The sequence below is a fragment of the Rhinolophus sinicus genome, linkage group LG01 (genome assembly GCF_036562045.2).
Source record: "Rhinolophus sinicus isolate RSC01 linkage group LG01, ASM3656204v1, whole genome shotgun sequence".
Classification (NCBI taxonomy): domain Eukaryota; kingdom Metazoa; phylum Chordata; class Mammalia; order Chiroptera; family Rhinolophidae; genus Rhinolophus; species Rhinolophus sinicus.
In genome coordinates this window covers 175,467,971-175,489,158 of record NC_133751.1, presented here as the reverse complement: position 1 = coordinate 175,489,158, position 21,188 = coordinate 175,467,971, and the positions used below count along the sequence as shown (strand labels likewise).

At 35.4% G+C, this 21,188-nt stretch overlaps 1 protein-coding gene across 2 annotated transcripts in view; it reads left to right on the top strand.

The window, feature by feature from the left end:
* Nucleotides 1-21,188, top strand: part of DNAH7 (dynein axonemal heavy chain 7) — a 216,972-nt gene that overhangs the window by 132,557 nt on the left and 63,227 nt on the right. For both annotated transcript variants that reach the window (XM_019741305.2, XM_019741304.2), the window contains exons 44-48: nt 192-538; nt 1,955-2,135; nt 4,831-5,016; nt 9,379-9,542; nt 19,409-19,563. In XM_019741305.2, coding sequence (XP_019596864.2) covers nt 192-538; nt 1,955-2,135; nt 4,831-5,016; nt 9,379-9,542; nt 19,409-19,563 — 1,033 coding nt within the window. The remainder of the gene's footprint in view (nt 1-191; nt 539-1,954; nt 2,136-4,830; nt 5,017-9,378; nt 9,543-19,408; nt 19,564-21,188) is intronic.

Sequence of the window (21,188 nt, the reverse complement as noted above, 5' to 3'; positions counted from 1 at the left end):
ATTTTTTGTTTTTAACATTTTTGGGGAACAAACTTCTTAGTGCTTTTTGACACAATTCTATCAGTTACCATTTCTACCCAATGAACAGTGAGTTTCTGTTCTTATGGCATAGTTTGAAAATAGGAACCAATTACAAGTAATGCATGAAGAAACAATTCTTTTTTTAATAATTAGCATGTTGTCATTTCAAGGACATTACAGTGGTAAAATCCATGAAGAGTCCTCCTGCTGGCGTCAAGCTTGTTATGGAAGCCATATGCATCTTAAAAGGCATCAAAGCTGACAAAATCCCCGACCCAACAGGTACAGGAAAAAAAATAGAGGATTTCTGGGGTCCAGCAAAGAGACTTCTTGGTGACATTCGATTTCTACAATCACTTCACGAATATGATAAAGACAATATTCCTCCAGCTTATATGAACATCATAAGAAAAAATTATATTCCAAATCCAGATTTTGTTCCAGAAAAGATTAGAAATGCTTCCACAGCCGCTGAAGGTCTGTGCAAATGGGTCATTGCAATGGATTCATATGATAAGTAAGTATTGACAAAAAGAAAACAAACTGATGTGTTTTATTTTCAAGTTTGGTCAGTTAGACAATATAAAACTTACTAGCTACATAGGTGAGAGTCACCTCAGAAAATCATGTCTAATACCTACTCTGTGTTTACATATTTACTGGACGCAAGAGTATACCAATGAAATTGTAATACAGTGGTACTTAAACTTTTTGGACTCAGGAGCCCTTTACATTCTTAAAAATAACTGAAGACTCCAAAACTTATGTTTATCTACCATATTAGAAATTGAAATAGAAAAATTAAAAATAGTTGTTAGTTAATTTTAAACTAGCAATGAAAGCTTTACATGTTAACTTAAATAACTTATGTTTTTTAAAAATCCACATTTTCAAACAATTTATAGAAAGAGTGATGGTGTTTTATATTGTAGTAAATCTCTTTAATATGTACTTAAATAGATAATGCCTGGACTCTCAAATCTGCTTCTTTATTCAATCTGTTATAATATATTGTTTTGATGAAGCATCTAAAGAAAATACAGCCTTACACGTATTTAGGTAGGCAAGGGAGGACCTCATGGACTCCCTGAAGGGAAGGAAGGGGCATGCCTTGAGCCACATTTGGAAAACCACTGGTATAATATATATTCTTCATGAGACAAGGAGCCTTTTTTTATGATTGTATGAGAACCATTTATAGCAGGTATACAGAGTAAAAGTTATTGGTTATTTCTTCAGAAAGGAAGTATTACAGGGTGTCTTTCAAATTCATATACAATTTGATTCATTGTGCGTATATGTTACATGCTCTATATTTTTTGGACCATGATATACTGTGTTAAAGATGAATTTTAATTTAATGTTTTATCATTTGTTTAGAAAGATAACGTTACTGACTCCATTTTCCAGATAGAAGATAATTTAGATCCATCTTTTTTCCTACATTGTCCCTTTCATTAACATCATACAAATTTATCAGATAACTGGGTTTTAGTTAAGGGTATATTCTGAAATTTAAAACAGAAATAAAATGACACAGATAAAACACTCCATCTTCCCATCAGAAGTAAGCCTTAACGAATTAGGGTAGTTTCCACAAACACAGTAATATTTTACATGAATATGCTATTCTCTTTTCGCAAAATCACCAAAATTCACAATGGCAATAATCAAATATTTTATTTTGGGTAAAAGAAACAATTACTTATTTGAAAATATTATGCATATTTGGCATCTATTTTAATAGTCGTTTCTTATGCTGGGATCAGGTTTGACTGATTCTTAGATTAAATAGAGAATATAGAATCAGTATAGGTTGTACATAAAGATGTCTTTTGTGTTGTAGTAAGGCTATTAGAAAAGCAAATTTAGTGATAGAAAGTGCATTAGGATATTAAATGTATATTTAATTTTCCAATTTTACCTTTCACAGAGTGGCAAAAATAGTAGCTCCCAAAAAGATAAAACTGGCTGCAGCTGAAGGGGAGCTTAAAATTGCCATGGATGGTCTAAGAAAAAAGCAGGCAGCTCTGCAAGAAGTTCAGGACAAGCTGGCCAAGCTTCAGGAAACACTTGAACTAAATAAACAAAAGAAGGCTGACTTGGAAAACCAGGTATGGGATAATACAGACAAATATGGACAAATCCTTAATTATTGTAAATATGATTGATGTTCACACTAGCACACAACACAGCAATTCTCTTTTTTTCCTACTCAGAAGTTGGCAAACTATGGCCCACAGGCCAAATCCACCATTGCCTTTTTTTATGGCCCACTAGCTAGTAATGGTTTTGAGATTTTTAAATGATTACGTATTAAATGGTTATATAAGCACCTACATAATATCTTCGATTTTACCTCTTGGCCCACAGAGCCTAAAATATTTATTATCTGGCCATTTTTCCCTCAAAAGAAAAAAAATTTGCCAACCATCTTTACCTTACATTCCTAGAATATTGAGCTAGATTGTTTAAATCATCTTTATATTATAGATAAGGAAATGGAGCATCAAAATGTAAAATGACTTAGGTTATATAAGAGTTAATGGCACACCTGAAATTAATGTAAAATAATATTAACTGTCACTGTAACTGAAAAAAAATAATTTTCTAAAAAGGAAAAGTAAATAAATGTAAAAAAAAAAGAGTTAATGGCTACGCTGAGATTAGAATTCAATACCCAGAACCTTACTGAGTCCACTGAAAATGTTTTTAAGACTAAAAACAGTACTCTAACTTATGTAGTGATACTGTTTGCAAAAATTAGCTGCTAAAGTCTAATTATGTTCCAGAAAAATAGTCAAACTATTTTATAACAGTCAGTATTTATTGGGTGCTTATTATGTGTGAGACACGGTTATTCTGAGAGCAGTATTATTATCTCATTTATTTTCACAACAGCCTTCCGAGGGAGGTAATCTTTTTGTACCATTTTGTAGAAATTGAAGCACAGAGAAGCTGAGCACTTTGTCCATGGTCAACCCAGCTTCTAAGCATTAAGGCTAAGATTTGAACCCAGGCAATCTGACTCTAATATTATAGCTATGCTCTTTCCCATGGTACTAGACTGCCTCTTTCTGTAAGATATGTACACAAATTCTATATTTGTACAAATATGTGGTATTGTGCTAACCTTCAGAAATGTGACCTGTTACTGAGCATGATTTCCAAGTGATCAGTTTTAGTTTAAATAATATAACTAACAGTGGTTGCTCACTATAAATGTGTTTCAAGTCTTCTGGATGTTTGAAATTTTTATTTATTTTTCATAATCAAATGTTGTAAAATTATAGTAATGAATAATGAATATATGCATGTATGTGTACTAAAAATGTGCTTTTGGAAGAGAAATTTTGGCTAAAATATTCTTACTTGGTAGTTTCTGATGACAACTTTACTGTAGTCCAAGACCTGATTCAACATATCAACATCATTGAAAGAATAATGGATAAAGAAGGAAACTAGGAAGACAAAAGACAATAAAAGAGGGAAAATTAAAAGAGAAAAGGTTTAAATTTAGGAAGTACCAAAAATATTACCTTGGGTAGTGAACAAACAATACAATAGGCAGATGATGTATTATAGAATCGTACACTTGAAACCTATGTAATTTTGTTAACCAATGTCACCCCTATAAATTTAGTAAAATTTGAAAAATATTACCAGTTAGATGCCTTTTGCTTTTTTAAATCTATCTTTAGATAAACTGATACAGTATTTTATATCTTTTAATCTAAAAGCATTTATTTAATATAAATATTAATAATATTAGGAAAAAGTGTAAGCCAAATTCTTATTACAAACCAGTTGTCTCTGTTTCATCAATTATTTACTTCCTTTTTTCATGTAAATAATTTCATTCTGAACTTTAAGATAACCCTTATTTAATCTTGTCTTCTTCCAAGAATAATAATGTTAAATCATTTAAAATTAAATCAAAATGATTCAGGTATTTTACGGGAGTATTGCTATGGCATGGGTTTAAATGGCTTTTCCCCACCTTCATAATTACCCTTTATTTATTTATTTATTTATTTATTTATTTATTTATTTATTTATTTATTTTTAAGGAGGGCACAGCTCACAGTGGCCCATGTAGGGATCGAACTGGCAACTTTGGTTTTATTAGCACTATGTTCTAACGAACTGAGCTAACTGGCCACCCCATCTTTTTTATTTTTTTAATCACATTGTTAATTATATATAATCAAACTTGGTTGATAGTCTCATACACAGAGTAGGTTCTCAGCTATCGATTGATATCTTAATTTAAGGTTAATTGCAAGTGTCTGAATAGGTTGTTACAATGTAACAACTTGAAAATTGTGCTTTGTAAGTAAGTATAAATTATTAATCCTTTTAAACATTTAACCTTTAAAATTATCATTAAATCAACCATAAGTTGAATGAGCAGTAAATGTTCATAGAATATTTAAAATAAAATGCACTTAGATTATTAGAATGGAGGAAAACATCTATATTTGCAAGAGAATGTCCTTTATTACTTAACTTTTCGTGTCTCATAGTGTAGGTCATTTCCTTAAATAGAGGTGTTCTTTACATTATAAGGTAAATATCCATTATGAATTTCATAAATTGTATTAAAATATATATTTTATTATGAAAAAATTTTATAACATGAACTAATTTCTAATCATGAACTTTCCAGTACTCATAATTAGACAGTTAAAAAAAATTTCAAGCAGAAGTATATAATTAAAATAATTGATCTCTGAGGGTAAAATCTTGCAGAATTTTAAAACTTATTCTACTTGTACATGTAGGTAAAAATTTTCTTTTATTTTTGAGGTTGACTTGTGTAGCAAAAAGCTAGAACGAGCTGAGCAGTTGATTGGAGGCCTTGGGGGTGAGAAAACGCGATGGAGCCGAACAGCTCTGGAGCTGGGGTTGTTGTACATCAACTTGACAGGTGATATCCTCATTTCCTCAGGAGTTGTTGCTTACCTAGGAGCCTTTACATCTCATTATCGACAGGTAAGGGATACTAGTCAATTTCTAAGGTCTCTTCCTGACCCTCCCATCCATGACAGCCAACATTCATCTTAGGGATATTTGTTTGTTTGTTTGTTTGTTTTGGTAATTATGAGGAACAAAATATTTTTAAGTGATTTCTTGTGTATTTTAGTTATTCTCTACATTAGCCATAAGGTGATATATAAATATTCTTCTAATTTTTAATTATTTTAGAAACAAAAAGATATACTTTAAAATATAATGTGAAATGATAGACCCTAATGATAAAATTTTAGAGTTTAAACAAGTATAAAGGTATCAGAATATTGTGTGTGTGTGTGTGTGTGTGTGTGTGTGTGTGTGTGTGTGTTATCAACTAATCCCTATGAGTTTCAATAATAGTACCATTTTCATATCACTTCAGAGACTGAAACTTCGGGGAAGGAAAAAGTGAGCTTGCCTAAAACCCAATTGATAAGCAGCTTTTTCCTCAGAAAACAAACGGAGAAGGGGAGTTCCCTGTTCGAACTCCCACCCCTTTGTCAGTATCTGCCTCAGTCTTCTTGACCCAACTCCTAACCCTATTTCTTCTCCCTTCCTTTTTCTTCCACTTTTCAGTCCCCTCATGAACAAAACCCACCATGTTCTTCAGCTCTCTTTAGGAAAATTGAACCAGAATCCAACCCAGAACATGGCCCTCTAAACAGGAGGAGGAATTTAGAAATTTTAGAAGAATTAAAAGAAAAAAAAAAGAGGGTGATGAGAATAAAGAGAAGAGAGAAGTTTAAAACATTTGGCAATAGCTTCTGGTGTCAGACAAGAAAAGAGTAATTGATAATACCTTTATCATTTTGTAAAGCATTTGCTTGCACATGGCATCAGCTGAGCCTCACTTATTTCAGGGCTTTCTCTGAAGCAGGGCTGATTCTTGGTGGCCACTGTTCTGGTTTATTTCGTTGTTTGTTTGTTTTTAACCAAACTGGTTTAAAATCCTCACCTAGATGGTGATTCTGTCTTTAGTGTTTCGGGTTCTCATCGCCCTGATATGGGTACACAACCTTTATATTCTCAGCTTTGTCTGTTCATTTGTACCTTTGAATGAGTGTCTATGGTTATGGCATTAACATCTTGTAGTTCAAATAGTCAAAATTTAACATAACACTATTTACCTAGTAATAGATTTGTTTGTTGGACAATTTCAGAGACTGAGGGTTATAAAGAGTAAGAGAATTGCTCATAGCCACACAACTGGCTAATGACAGAGCAGGAAGGAGACTTGTCGTCACCAAATTCTTAATTTAGCACTCTTTCTCCTCTCCTACATCAAGTTGGAACAGTGGGAGAAGTAGTTGCAGCTATCCCTCCCCTTCTCTGTTGGTTCCCAACATAGCCCTGGGTGTCTGCACTGGTTCCTGTGTAGCATTCCAGTGCTGTGCTGACAGCATACCAGCCAGTATCATTCCTGCCAACCCAACCCTCTCTGGCAGGCAGACTCGTTCCGAGACACTATGTCTTGCTGACTCCTCAGAATGGGGCTGCTAGACAGACCACCACACAAAGGCTTCAAGGGAGCATTGAGGTCCCGAACTAAGACCTTGGAATTTACTGACAGAAGCAAAGCGACACTCAAGATACAACCAAGTCTTCTAGCTCTGTCTATGAACTTATATCTACTGTCCCCACCCCTGATTCACATAGCCACGTGATCCTATCCTGTCTTAACAACATGAAAGCTTACTTCATTATAGCAACCTAAGCTTTTCCTTTTCCTAATGCATCCCTAATGTCACTATTCCTTCCTGTGAATTCATTGTCTGGGTCCTACTCCATAATCTTCTCTCTTTTATTTCTCTCTGGTCAGGGCAGCTGGCAATTTACACACCATCAAGAGTGTCCTATTCAATTCTAAGTGTATGTGTTACAGTGGCAACTTCAGTGTTCTGTCTGCATCCCCTTCTGGCTTCCTGTGCTTTCATTTCCAGCAGTCAGCACCTGAGTCCGTTTTTTGGCAGCCGTCAAACTTTTCCCAGTGTTTGGACAGCTAGAATTGCCTGGGAATTTACTTCTTTCTGGCTCAGGCCTTAACGAATGACTGACAGATGTGGGAGTATGAGTGTCTATGTCCTCTGTCTCTGGGTGGGACAACTCTACGGAATAAATTACACTCCCTGAAGGATGAAGCTGAAGCCACCTGCTGCTGAACTGGCTGCCTCCTCACCTTTAATTGGCTTCTTCCCTGACCTTGGCCTGCTTCTCCTAGCGTCCCTCCCTTAATAAATCACTTCACGTAAATCTTCATCTTGGAGTCTGCTTTTGGGAATCTCAACTAAGACAAAAAAACACCTTACAACAATCTTCGTTCTTTTCTAACATTGAAGTCTCAGGATATCAAGACCCCTCAATAAATAGCTGGATCCCCTCCCTCCAAGCTTGAATCTGAGTAGTTGTCAATTATTCATCAACTCCTTTGTAGAGTTTCTGGTATTCTTCATAGATAAAACAGAAAACTCCAGTTCTCCTAGGATCATTGGGCCCACGTACTTCAACTGAAATGCCTATGCCAACTTCAAAACAGAATCCTACAGTGCTATAAGGACATACGAGCCCTGGACTTGAATTAATTTGAATTTTCTAAGCAATCTTTTCCCTGCCAATAATCAAAGTCAAAATTGTTTTAATGGTGATGAATATTTTCACCAACGTGACATGCTTAATGGTCATTTTTCCATTTCCACCATCTCTTTTACCACCTGATTACCAGCCAAGGCCATTGGCTTGTATTTTGAGATGCTTGTTCAGAATCCCTCACGTTTGTTTCAGTTATTCTCTGCTGCAACCCCCTTACAGATGTATAATTGGGCCACTTAAATTTTTAATCCACAGTTCATCTGTGATAGCATACTATACCTGTCAACCATAAATACCATTCCACAGCAACTATTACTTTCATTTTTCTCTACTTCTTCTCCATGTCATTGTCTGTCATGCCTACTCCAGCATCAAACTATATCTGAGAAAACCTGCAGACCTTCCCCAAAAGTCTTCAGGCCAACCAATAGCCTGACAGCAAAGAGATCAAAACATGCTGGTAGGAACTGTGTACTTGGAATCCATACTGGAAATTCTATGAGCCCCTCCTCCCTGCACCACCTGTTCCTGGTATCAACAACCAAACCAAGCCAAACCAAACAAAAAAGGCTAGATAATAGTTACTAAGTACTCATGAGAGGTAAGATGTTGCCTCCACTGTTCACCCTCTAGTGTTATACCTAAGATGATACAATTATGAGACAGTTCCTGGCATACAACATCTTAATCAAGTGATAAAAATCAATGTCAATAAATGAACAATTTGAAATAATGTACCATTAATGGAATGCAATGAGAAGAACACAGCATCATTTCTATGATATACCTGCCAAAGGTGCATAACCTGAATTGAATGATGAAGGAATATCATACAGACCCATCTATGTGTGGGGCATGCTACAAAATAACTGGCCAATCAAGATCATGAAAGTCACCAACTCCCCTCAAACTGTCATGGCCTTTCGTGTGCAAACCGAAGGGAATATTGGTCGAACCTACTCACTCAACAGGAACTCAAGAAAGGTGGTACTGCCCGCCATGCCCTCTCCGCCAGCACCACTTCTCACACACAGCATCCTCATCTGCTCCTGGGTGGGTACCAACACACATATATCCATCTTCCCATGCCTCTTCCTAACCTGTTTTCTCTCTAGTCATTTCTTTTGTTATTTCTGAACTCTTTGATCTGTAACCTCAAATTGGATCTTGACTTCTGACTTTCTGAGTGTGAACCTGGGCTTGAAGTACCTTCCTGGTTGCTGAGCGCCCTTACAAACTGTGCCCCTGGTGGGGTATCCCAAACTCCAGTATGTGTCCTGATCCCTGTTGGTGCCCAGTAGCCCTACCATGGTGCCTCCCCCAGGGCATGTGAGATCCAGAAACAAATGTTTTCTTGTCCCCTAACAGCTCAAGTTGGATTTACTTCTACCATAATATTGTGTTAAGTTTGCTGGCTAATTTTAATTTAAAGAAAATATGTAGAAAAACATGGTTGTCTCCAAATACTTTGTCAAGTGAAGCTTTAGAATAATAATTGGCAAATATGTTTTCCAGATACAAAATTCTCACTTCATGATTAAGTGAGCTATCCAAACTTTATCTTAACATTCGATATAATTAATTTTCATTATAGTGAACCTTCTAAGTTATAATTTTATGTGAAGAAATCCGATAACCACAAATCATTTTTTAGGTAGAGTTTCAACAATGGCTTGTTAATGAATAAAGTGTAATCAGGGAGTTTACCCGGTAACCCCAGTCTCATTTTTATATATTTCTCTATATGTTGTAAAGAGCCAAACCAAGGAGTGGACAAATTTGTGCAAAGGAAGAAATATCCCCTGCTCTGATGATTATTCCCTTATGGATATCCTGGGAGAAGCGGTGACGATTCAAAGCTGGAATATTGCTGGATTACCTTCTGACTCATTTTCCATTGATAACGGAATCATCATAATGTAAGGAAAATATTTTTCTCACAAATGATCTCTATTAATCAGTGGATTTATTTATCTGTGTACCTTTTTTAACAATTATAGCTAGTAAACTTTGATAGTATTGAAGAAAAATTTTGCTTAACTAGTTAAATATGAATAATCACTTCCTCCCATTAATATTGGATAGTTGAGTAATTGGAGACTGTAGTAAAAAAAAAAAATGACTTTTGCTTAAACTTTAATCAACTTTTAGCAAATAGAGCAAAACTCTCCCATAAATAAGTGAAATTCGAAGTTTTTATTCACATAAAATACAGGGTTTTGTTATTGCAGGTTAATGCAAGGTACAGCAGTAGGTTGTTGGTGGTGATGGGTTTGGGTGTTCCATATTCTGTACTAGTCCCTGCTGGGTATGGGACTAGCGTAAATGATATGGATACACTTCTGGGTCCTTGGCAGATTAGAGCTCTTATAACAGTGGCTGCTATACCTAGAGTCTCCTTGTTACTCCCATGAAGACTGGGCTGGGAGAATACTGCAGGCTCATTCAGCTTTACTCCACGTCTTACCTTCCAGAAATTAAGGGTTTCAGCCTGTTCCCATGTAAGGGTGATCATCAGTTATGTCATTTCCAAGTTCACATTACCATGGGCCTTTTATCACTGGACCAGCCTTCTTGGAGGTTTTAGCATGTAGCCTGTTCCCATGTAAGGGTGATCATCAGTTATGTCATTTCCAAGTTTACATTACCATGGGCCTTTTATCACTGGACCGGTCTTCTTGGAGGTTTTAGCATGTTAGGAATAGCTCAGGTAAACCGTCAATGAGACATGTTCAGTTCTGTGTTGCATGACTATTTTGATTAGTTGTTAGTTTACTACTAAAAAAGTAATTGACATGATAGTGCTCAATTTAAAGTAAAAATGGTGGAGGCATATGAGTTTTAAAAATAGAATTAACCACTACATGTGAAGTCTAGTTATTCTTACATTTGTTTTATGCAGTATTTATGAAAATTATTTCAAAAATTAAAAACTCTGGTGAACACATTCCTTTGGTGCTCAACAGATGAGCCCAACTTACGGATTTTTTTTTTTTTTAGCATTTGTTTACTAAATTGTTCTACAGGGATTTCGGATATGTGCAATTTGAAATAATATAAAATAAGATAAAATCTGATAAGACCACCTAGGGAAAGTTAAAAAAAGGAGTTACCACTAGGTACTTGAGACAAACTAATCTTTACAGTTAGGCTCTGAAGTAAATTTAAAGCATTCTGGTAACTAAGGCAAAAAAAAAGAAAACCTGTGTCACATAGTCCTCATTTTTAAACCAAGTAAATTATACTTAGAGAGAGAAGCTTTTTCAGGCACTAAAATTTAATTATTTTGTTGATTGGGAGAAAACATTACAAAGCTTTTCTTTGGGGACCTAAAATTAAGTACTGGGTACTCTGCTCTGGTAATCTAAATTAATCCGGAAGAGAAGTTATAGAATCTAGATAAATGACTAATATATGCATTAGTTTGCCGCTGAAACAGATTTTTTTAATAAGTACAGGATGGCAGCTAGTTCATTATTACTTAACAAGTGGGTGGCAGACAGACCATTGTGTTGATGTTTTGTGTGAGAATACACGTTAAACATTGACATATAGAGGAGGTTTCTGAAAGTGTAAAAGTCCATCTTTTGCTTTTTACTTTTGCATAACTGGACCAATTCGCTTCGCCTTAAAGAACAGTCAGATTTTTGCTGCTTTTGTTATTGTTTTTGCTACTGTTTCCTCCTCAGAAAAAAATACTTTGCTCTTCCCAAGCACTTGTGAATATAGTTGGTGAGGTCCCATACAGCAGCAATTATGTCTTTATTGTTTTGATTTGCATTTTTATATACGTTTGTTCCACCTAGCAGGACATCCATTACCATTATATACATTGGAAGCTAAACTGCTTCTTATTTTCCTGCAAATAAATGTACTCTTTCTTTTGGGTCCAGTCATATTTCAATAATAATAGAACTGTTGATGAATATTTCTGCTTTTAAAATCCCAAACCTTTCAGTGATTATTTTTCAAGACAGCAAACTCACATTTCAGAGAGGTAGAGATAGAAAAATGGTGTTAATGAGCCATAATCCCTACATTTTTGCTATTTGTTGGTAAAAATGTTGAAATATTAGCAAAAAGTTATGGTGGCAATTATTCTAAGAAAGAAACATTAACATTTTTCATTCCTGGCTTATTTTGTCAGTGTATTTTGGTAAGCTTTTACTGAGAGTAAATAGGTTTGAGGTGGGTGATTATTTTGAAGTATCTGTAAGTATCTTATTTTATTGCATAGTGCATTCTTCCAGAGACACTTGCTAGATAATGATAATACCTAATACTGAGCACTTACAAAGGACCTAATCCTGTGCTAAGCGCTTTTCACATACTACCTCAGCTGGGAGAAGAGTCGATTATTTAGGGAAACAAGAAAAATCTATAAATTTTAGATGTTAGAATGTAATTAACTTTTGGAACTATTGACTCCTGAAGGTCCTTAGCTAATCAGAATTTATAGTGATAACATTAAATGGAATTGGATTGTTTCTGAACATTTTGCGGGGAAAGTATTAGAATTGTTTAACAACTTGCTAAGTAGATCAAACCTATGTCTAATATAACTTGGCTTTTTTCAAATGTCTTTTTCATTTCTATAAGAGCAGATAAATTAGGTTATTTCTGCAGGAATTATAACTAAGAGGAGAACCTACATTTCTTTGTTTTGTTTTGTTTTTTTTTCTATTTTGATGTGTGTGTGCAAAGAGGGAAATAGCAAAACTCTTTGAAACTGCATCACTGTTATATATTCAAATCTGTGTCCTTCCATGTAGACTACTGTGGGGGGTGGTTGAAAAGGGGAAGGGATTAAGAAGTACAAATTGGTTGTTACAAAGTAGTCGTGGAGATGTAAGAATATAGTCAATAATGTTGTAATAACTATGTATGGTGTCAGATGGGTACTAGATCTATCGGGGTGATAGATGGGAGGGGTGTTGGGACGCAGGGTGAAAAAAGTGAAGGGATTAAGAAATACAAATTGGATAGGCCTCCTGCACTGCAGTGCACTGGGTTTTGATTACTGATTATTGACTGTGCTGAAGTCAATTTTATTAATATTTTATTTTAATTTTACTACCAGCCTCATTCCTGCTCAGCTGAGATCTTGTGGGGTGTCATTAATAATGTAGCTTTCTATTTAGAAAGTCAGCTGTAAGCCATTCCCAGTACAGATCTGCAAGGTTGGAGAATCTTGTTTCAGGATATTAACCGAGCTCTTTGCTATTTGGAGCCATATCTTTAAATTAAAATATAAAAATATTTTCTCCATATAACTATAATGAGAGCCAAAATGATTTTATTCCTTGATTGATGGGACTCATAAGGGTCTTTTTTAGCGTCACCAGGCAAGCAGGGAAGCCACCCACTGCTTTCATGATTAGAATTCTGTGTGTGAATGTCTGTGACCTAAAATTGTTTCACAGCGTTTTACCATAATTAAAAATGGAAGAGTTTCTTTTTAAAAGGGGTTATGAACCTCGGTAAGTTTTTGCCATTAAAAAGCTCACACTCTTGATGTCGAAATATGTTTTAAGTACACATCAAAAGAAAACATTAAAATTAAAGAAGCATTTTCATTAAAAAAGTCTTGGGTACTAACGAAAAACAACTATTCACTTAAGAATAATGACCCACATCCATAGAGATACCCATAAACTCTTGAAAAAACACAGACATTAGGTATGTTGGAAAAAAAATTGAGGAAATATCCTAGTTGTCTATAATTACTACTCAAATAAAAGTAATACATAATTATTTCAAAACTTACTGTATTCACAATTTAAGTTGCTGAGGAATATAAGACAATACTTATATCCTAGCAACAAAAAAGAACTTAGATGATGAAGACAATATATTTTTTTAAATGTTTTTATAGACATCACTGGTAATATGGGATGGAGGTCTTCTTTATAAGCTGTAGTCTGTTCAGTGAACACATGTAATTCTTGCTTGACCGGGCAGTGTGTTCTTAGCCAGGCCCCCAGTATCTATTAGGCACAATGCCTAAGGCTCACAACACTTAGGGGGTCCAGGAAGGTGTCATAATTTCTTTTAAGATCAGAAAGTATAATCCAGTCTGTATTATACTTGTGCTTATACCAAAAGAATTGTAAAATACAATTTTTAATTATTTTATGAACAAAGAGGCTCAAGAAGTGTCTCGGGCCCCTTAAAGTCATAATGCTGCTCTGCTCTTAGGTCCTGGAAGTAATTACAGTTGTTTCAGAATCAGTATTAAACTGATGATGGAGGATGAACTATACCCTCAGTAGCCCTTTTAAAAAATGAATCTCCACCAAAACTTTAGGGATAAGTCTCAGAAGTTTTCAGTTCAAGTATCAAATACAAAAGAATATTAAATATTTCAAATTCCTGCCTACTATGGCTTCCTTCTTTAAAAATCTTTCATTAAAATTTTCAAAGGTTTTTACTCTGTTTTCTAAGCTAAAGACTGTTATACTAAAAGGACTCTGCATGAACCATTGACCATCTCCCCTCAATATTTGAAAAACAAAGAAGCTTCTGTTCGTGTTTTATATTACGTTTAATTGAAAGTGATTAATGAGCCATTTCCTTATTGCACAGTTTCATCTATAAATATCTTTTCCCCAGTTTTATGTTTTAAAGAATTTGACATTTTAATCTGAAAATACCCTGTGCTACCAAATAGATCATACTCATATATTACTTTCCATATTCATTCTCTTTTTAAAGTGTTTTTGAGGGAGGTGGGGAGTTATAGTCAAGCTGGGGGGGGGTTGTTTGTTTGTATGATTTGTTTGTTTTTAAATCAATTGAGGTTAAATTATGGTTGTATACTTCTCTTAGATACTCTGTCCAATACTGTAGTATCCTGTCTTGTAACTGTTTCCTATGTTTTTGTACCGTAACTCCTCTAGAGTTTTCCTTGGAGAGGTGGACAAGTATGTAGACATTAATGCTTCTCACCAATATCTTCGATTTTCCACTACTTCCGCTCATACTCGAGGTGGGGGTATTGTAGCCATACACCTTGCTTTGGCTAATCAAATGTGAGCATTTAACTGCTAGTTGTGAGATTTTCCAGTGCACTCTGCTGCCATCAAAATTGTGGAATCATGTTGACATTTCAGTGCGACAGCAGCCTGGCTCTCTGAGCCGGCACGGGGAGAGATAGTTGCCCAGCACACCCAGACAGCTTTGCAGGGGCAAAAAACTACGCTTTTGTTGTGTTAAGCCGTTGAGAACTGGGAATTGTTTGCTACTACAGCATAACTCAGTTTGTCCTAAGTGATACAATTGGCTAGTTACCATTATGTATTTCACATCATAATCCTTAATATAAAAATACTTATTAATATGCTCTTACGTTTATCTAGCAACATCAAAACCTTCAATCTTGCTGTTACCAGGTACTCCAGTTTCTAGTGGTGAATTGTTGATTTGGGGTATATACAAATATATATAATAATACATATGTGAATATATATATATGTAATATTTAATTATAGTTGACATTCAATATTATTCTACTTCAGCTTCAGGTGTATAGTACAGTGGTCAGGCATCTACACAGGCTATGAAGTGATCCCCCGATAAGTCCAGCACCCATCTGGCACCCTACCTAATCTTTACAACATTATTGATTGTATTCCCCATCCTGTATTTAATATCCCCATGACTATATTGTGACTACTAATTTGTACTTTCTAATCCCTTCACCTTCTTCTCCATCTTCACCCCCTTCTCATCTAGTAACCATCTTTTTTCTCTATATCTCTGAGTCTAATTCTGTTTTGTTTGCTCATTTATTCTGTTCTTTGGATTTCACATATAAGTGAGATCATATGGTATCTGTCTTTCTCAGTCTGACTTATTTCACTAAGCATTATATTCTCTAGGTCCATCCACGTTGTTGCAAATGATAAGATTTCATTCTTTTTATGGCCAAGTAATACTCCATTGTATAAATGTACCACAGTTTTTTTTATCCAGTCGTGTTTTGATGGGCATTTCTGTTGTTTCCGTATCTTGGCAATTCCACTCCTGGGGGTATCTATCCAAAGATATGCACCGCTATGTTTATTGGATAAGATTGATTTTTGTTTTAGCAGTCAGACTACTTTGTTAGGTTCAGATCACAATTTCTGTCTTTCCTTCTGTGGGTGAAGTTTCCAATGTCAGGTCAGACTTGAAAGCCTTTGCTATGCTGTTCAGATCTGCTCCTCAACATGCATTACGCAGGGGTTAATCTGGGGCTTGGATTTATATCATAGTTCAACCTTTGGCTTGCTTCTGTGCATGTGTCCCACGCATACACAGCTAGGTAATGAGCTCAGCATCTTGTGCTCATTCATTCACAGAATTAGGGAGTCCTTTCTTCAGGGCTATCCCTTCCAGGATCTCCCTGACACTTTCCGTATCTCAGGAACCTCTTTTCTTGCATTTTTCTGACCAATATGATGATGGCTTTCTCTCAGAATTTAACTTCTCACACTGTTATACAATCCCATATGCAAAGTGGCAAAGTGGCAAGAGGAAAGAGAAAAATACTGCAGTTTCCCTTGCTTTGAACTAAATGTTTTTCCCCAAAATTCATATATTGAAGCCTAAATACAGGGTGATTTATATGCTGAAACCTAAATCCCCAATGTGATGACATTTGGAGGTGGGGCCTTGGGAGATAATTAGGTCATGAGGGTGAAGTCTTCCTGAATGGGGTTAGTGTCCTTATAGGAAGAGACACAGAGATGCTTTCTCTATGCTATTCACCATGTGAAAGTTACAAAGAGAAGATGGCCATTTGCAAACCAGTAAGCAGGCCCTCACGAGACCCTGGTTCTGCTGACACCTTGATCTTGGGCTTCCCAGTCTCCAGAACTGTGTGAAATAAGTGTTAGTTATTTAAGCCACCCAGTCTATGGTCACTTGTTATAGCAGCCTGAACGGACTAAGACACTCTTCCACTCTGTAAACAAGAGGACCGTTTTCCCGGTTCTGCTATCCAGAGAGATGGGTTTTCCCTCAGTGTTTTAGGTAACTGTGCCATCACTGTTTCTGCCATGGTAATATAGTCTGTGGCTGGGATAGACCTGGGATCAGGGACAGAAGAGAACAAAGAGAGTAAAACATAAAACATGGATTTCCCCCCACAGTGTCTGGCTCACACATGATCGTTTTCTCAGTCCTCTAGCAAGAGTTTTTGCTACCTGTGGCTGCTGTATACTTCCCCTACTGGGCCTGTTCTCAGATCAGAGCCACAAAATAACAAGAAAAACACACACACACATGCGAGAAACTCACCACCTCCTTATCGGTCATTCCTCAAGTTTTAACTTTTCTCCCATTCTCTTGTTATTATTTACTTTTTAGCATCTGCAGGTAGTTGCTTTTTGTATTTTATCCAGAATTGCTCATTATAATCAGTGGAAGAGATAGGCTGCAATGTGCTTAGCCCAGCTTGGTCAGCACCAGAAGTCCTTTCCTCTGATTTTGAAATGTTGTTTTGTGGACGAGTATTCTCTTTAGAATATGTCAATTTTTAGAATGAATTAACTTGTATAGTGTTTGCATGATATTTTTTTCTTTTTTTGCTATTTTCATTTCACTAGATTATTATATTCAAATGTTATTTGATCTAGGAATACACAATTTAATTGGGTGACGCAGTTAAGAAATTATAGGATTACCATAATAGAATGTTATCATTATTTGAAAGCACCACAAATGTAATATGGATGAGTTGCTGAAGTTTACAGAGAAAAAAGATCAAGACAGGCTTTGTGGACGGCATAGCATTTGAGCTGACCTTGAAACTTGAGTAGGAGTTGAACATGAAAGTGTGGGGAGGAAGTACATTTTGGACCAAAAAAAAAAAAAAAAACCAACCAGCATGAACATGGGTATTGTGGCTAAAAAAAAAATGGAAGTAACAGAAGGAAGAGTGAGTCATTCAATTTCTTTAGGGAAGCATAAATGCAGCCTAACACTCACACATAATTTTCCGAACTTAAAAATATTTCTAAAATGTGACAGAATGAAACTTTCACATATTTCTAAGTTTCATTTCATTCTAATTTCTCTTCTCACTCCCTTTAGTTTCTTATGGATAAGATTCTCTTTATTATTTGATTGTGTCTAAGATGTGACACTACTCGTTTGGTCTCATTTCTTCCTAAATATAATGAACTGAGTTGTTCTTCCTGAGTTGTTCTATCATCCCTCGCCAAAATGCATATGTCGAAGGCCTAAGCCCCAACATGGCTGTTTGTAGAGAGAGTCTTTGAGGAGGTAATTAGGTTCAATGAGGTTGTAAGGGTAGAGCCCTAATCCATTAGGATTGGTGTTCTTATAAGAAGAAGAAGATTCGAGCACAGAAGAAAGGCCATGTGAGAATACAGCAAGAGGTCTGTGTTATCTGCAAGCCAAAGAGAGGCCTGTGGAGTAGCAAGACCTGCCAGCACCTTGATCTTGGACTTCCAGCCTTCAGAGCTGTGAGAAATAAACTTATGTTGTTTAAGACCGACTGTGGTTCTTTGTTATGGCAGCCCAAGCTGACCAATGCATTATATAATGCTGATATTGGAGGACAAGACTATCTTTACTATATAAGCTACATGTTTTTTTATCAGGCTGTAACTTATATGCTGGAAAATGTGATTACTTCCGTTTGTGGGGATAAATTATCCAATGAAGTTCTAAATTCATGTTGAAATAAATATATTATTTTGTTTCTTCCCTACTTATTCCCCCCCAGTCACCTTTTATTTTCTCCTCCTGCTGTTCTGATGTTCTGTGTGAATTTGTTGTGTTCACTTTTGAAGAGCTTGAAAGCGTCTTTAGGAAAGTGACCACTGTTATGGCTCGTGTTTACTGAGAAAGAGAAACTAAAGCAAAAGAAAAAGAACAGTAATCTTAATGTTGATTACATTTCACACAAGGCAGAAAGGTATATGGTTCACCATATGGTGATAGCAGGTACTGCTTAAGTTTTTGCGACCCCATAAGACCCTGGAAAATAAACTGGGGTGCTTCATGGCTCAATGATCTTGTTCTTATCATAAAAGAGAGGATGTGAGTGAGAATAAAGCAGTAAGTATGAGCTCTCCCATAGTGCATGAACCCTGACTTTCAGAGAATATGTTTCTGTCTATAAGAAGCTCAGAACCACTAAGCAAATATGTAATGAACTCCAAAAGTGACATTAAATATACAAGTGTTTGAAACAAATACTGAGTCAACAATTCTGTTAACACTTAAGCGTCAATGACTGTTATGAAGGTTAGATGATGCAAAATTATGCTTTTCACCGTTTTTATCTTTAATGGTCTAGACTTCAAAGAAAAATATGGTGTCTCAATCCTTTCTGTTTCCCAGTTGTACACATACTAGAAGAGAGCAGATCAGGAAGTGAAGTGATTTGCCCAAGGTCACAGGAGTAATTAATGACAAGGTCTAGTGAAGAACTCAAGTTTCCTGATTTCCATTACTCTTAATGGTTCTCATTGTGACTTATTAGCAAGAGCAGCCAATATTTTTGAAATGTAATTTAACATTTAGAAAACGGTAATTTTTTAAAAGAAGTAAAAGAACTGGTGCTAAGTTTGCCAGATCGCTTTCATAGTTGCCATTCTAGTAGCCTGCTCAATTTAAATGTCTGTGCTTCAAGAACATAGTTTCTCAGAAAAAGTTAAAAAGTGAAATATTACTATAAAACATAAGCTTTAAGAAAGTGATGGGTGTGTGATTAAATAGCATAAGAGACAAATCATAGCTTGACCAGCATCGTTTTTCTTCTCTCTTTCAGGAATGCAAGAAGGTGGCCTCTGATGATAGATCCGCAAGGTCAGGCTAATAAATGGATCAAGAACATGGAAAAAGCTAACAGTCTTCACCTAATTAAATTAACTGATCCTGACTATGTCAGGACTCTGGAAAATTGCATCCAGTTTGGTAATCCTGGTACGTAGTTGAATAACAAGCATACTCGTACATTACGGAAATGCCTGAAGAGGGCACAATTAATCCAAAATGGTGTAGGTTGTTTCTTTAAAAAACATTTGTGTCAGACTCATCTTAAATAATGACTTTGTCAATGTCATTTATATTATTATGTTGATAATATTAATAATTTATTGATAATTAATCAAGTGAGAACTTGAGAGATTGTAGGTCCCGAAGGTTAGGACATTTTCTTTATCTCAAGATTCATTTGTGATGCTGCCTCTAATTGAGCTGTTTTAATTTTTGTCTGTTCTTTGTCATTCTTTAGTTCGCATTATAATTCCACTTCTGCAATTAAAAAAGCCACTTGATATGCCAAAAGTATTTTAACGCAACATTAGTCCAATTATGTATTTATTCTTCTCTCGACTTATCCTACAAAAGTGGCAGAGTATTAAGTACACATTTTACATGGCTGACTATTATCTGCCATTGACAATGGAGAGATTAGAAACATGACAAGGATTTTTTAATAACGCTCTATGCACATGTCACATTTGTCAAAACAAAAAAAGAATAATTATGAGTAAATTAAAATTATTAGCCACATTTTAAATCCATGTTCCCTATCAAATTTGACTATTTACTTGAGCAAATAAATGGAAACATAAAACTACAACATATTTAGCCTCTGGACAAGTTTAGCAAATCCCTGGTACTATTTGAGCTAGTACTACATGGAAGAATCATGATAAACATACTAGGTCGTCTTATAGGCATTTTATTTTTGTATACTAATAATGAGTTAGTATTTAAAATATTAATTACAATTTTAGATTCTGTTAGGGTAAGCATGAAATGAAAAAATTCTAAGTCTACAAAATCCGTGTGACACACAGACACACACACAAATAGTATAATATTTCATTCATCCTATGGGTGTTCTTAGAGTATAGTACAGTGATGTAGAAATTACCAAAAAGGGGGGAATATGATTTCTACTATCAAATATCTTGCTTGTTTAATAGATAGGATCAGACAATACATGTAACTAATTGTGATAAAAATAGAAAGTGGACATACTTCACTAACCCTTATTAAAACTACTGTGCTGTTATGAGTAGGTGATTGGCTTTGGAATGAGAGTACCTACCTCTGTTCCTCAGGGCTTGGTTCAGTGACCTTTCTGAGACAGTTTCCCCATCAGTACTTTGACCATATAGCGTGAGGAAAAAGATAAGTTACTGTACTTTGGGCACTTACAACAGTGTCTGATAAGCTCAACTTATGTTATTTTTTTGGTTTGAGATTTACTATGTGGGTTACCTGTATTAATCATTTAATTATATTATTATAATAAGAAAGGCACAGATGATGAACTGTGAGAATTCAGAGGAATCAGATTTCTTAAACGAATAGGCATCTTAAACACTTTAAGTAATTGTAATTACCTAATTTAATTTAAATATTTAAATAATTTCCTTGACACAGTAAAAAACAATTAAATGATAATTGAGCATCTACCACAGGCTTGGCATTCTGGAGATTTCTATGGTCTCAGTCATATGTCTTGATGTTAGTATTGCATCATGTTAGAGAGGAAAAGGCCATAGAGATAATCTGTCTAGTGTCTTTCGAACTAT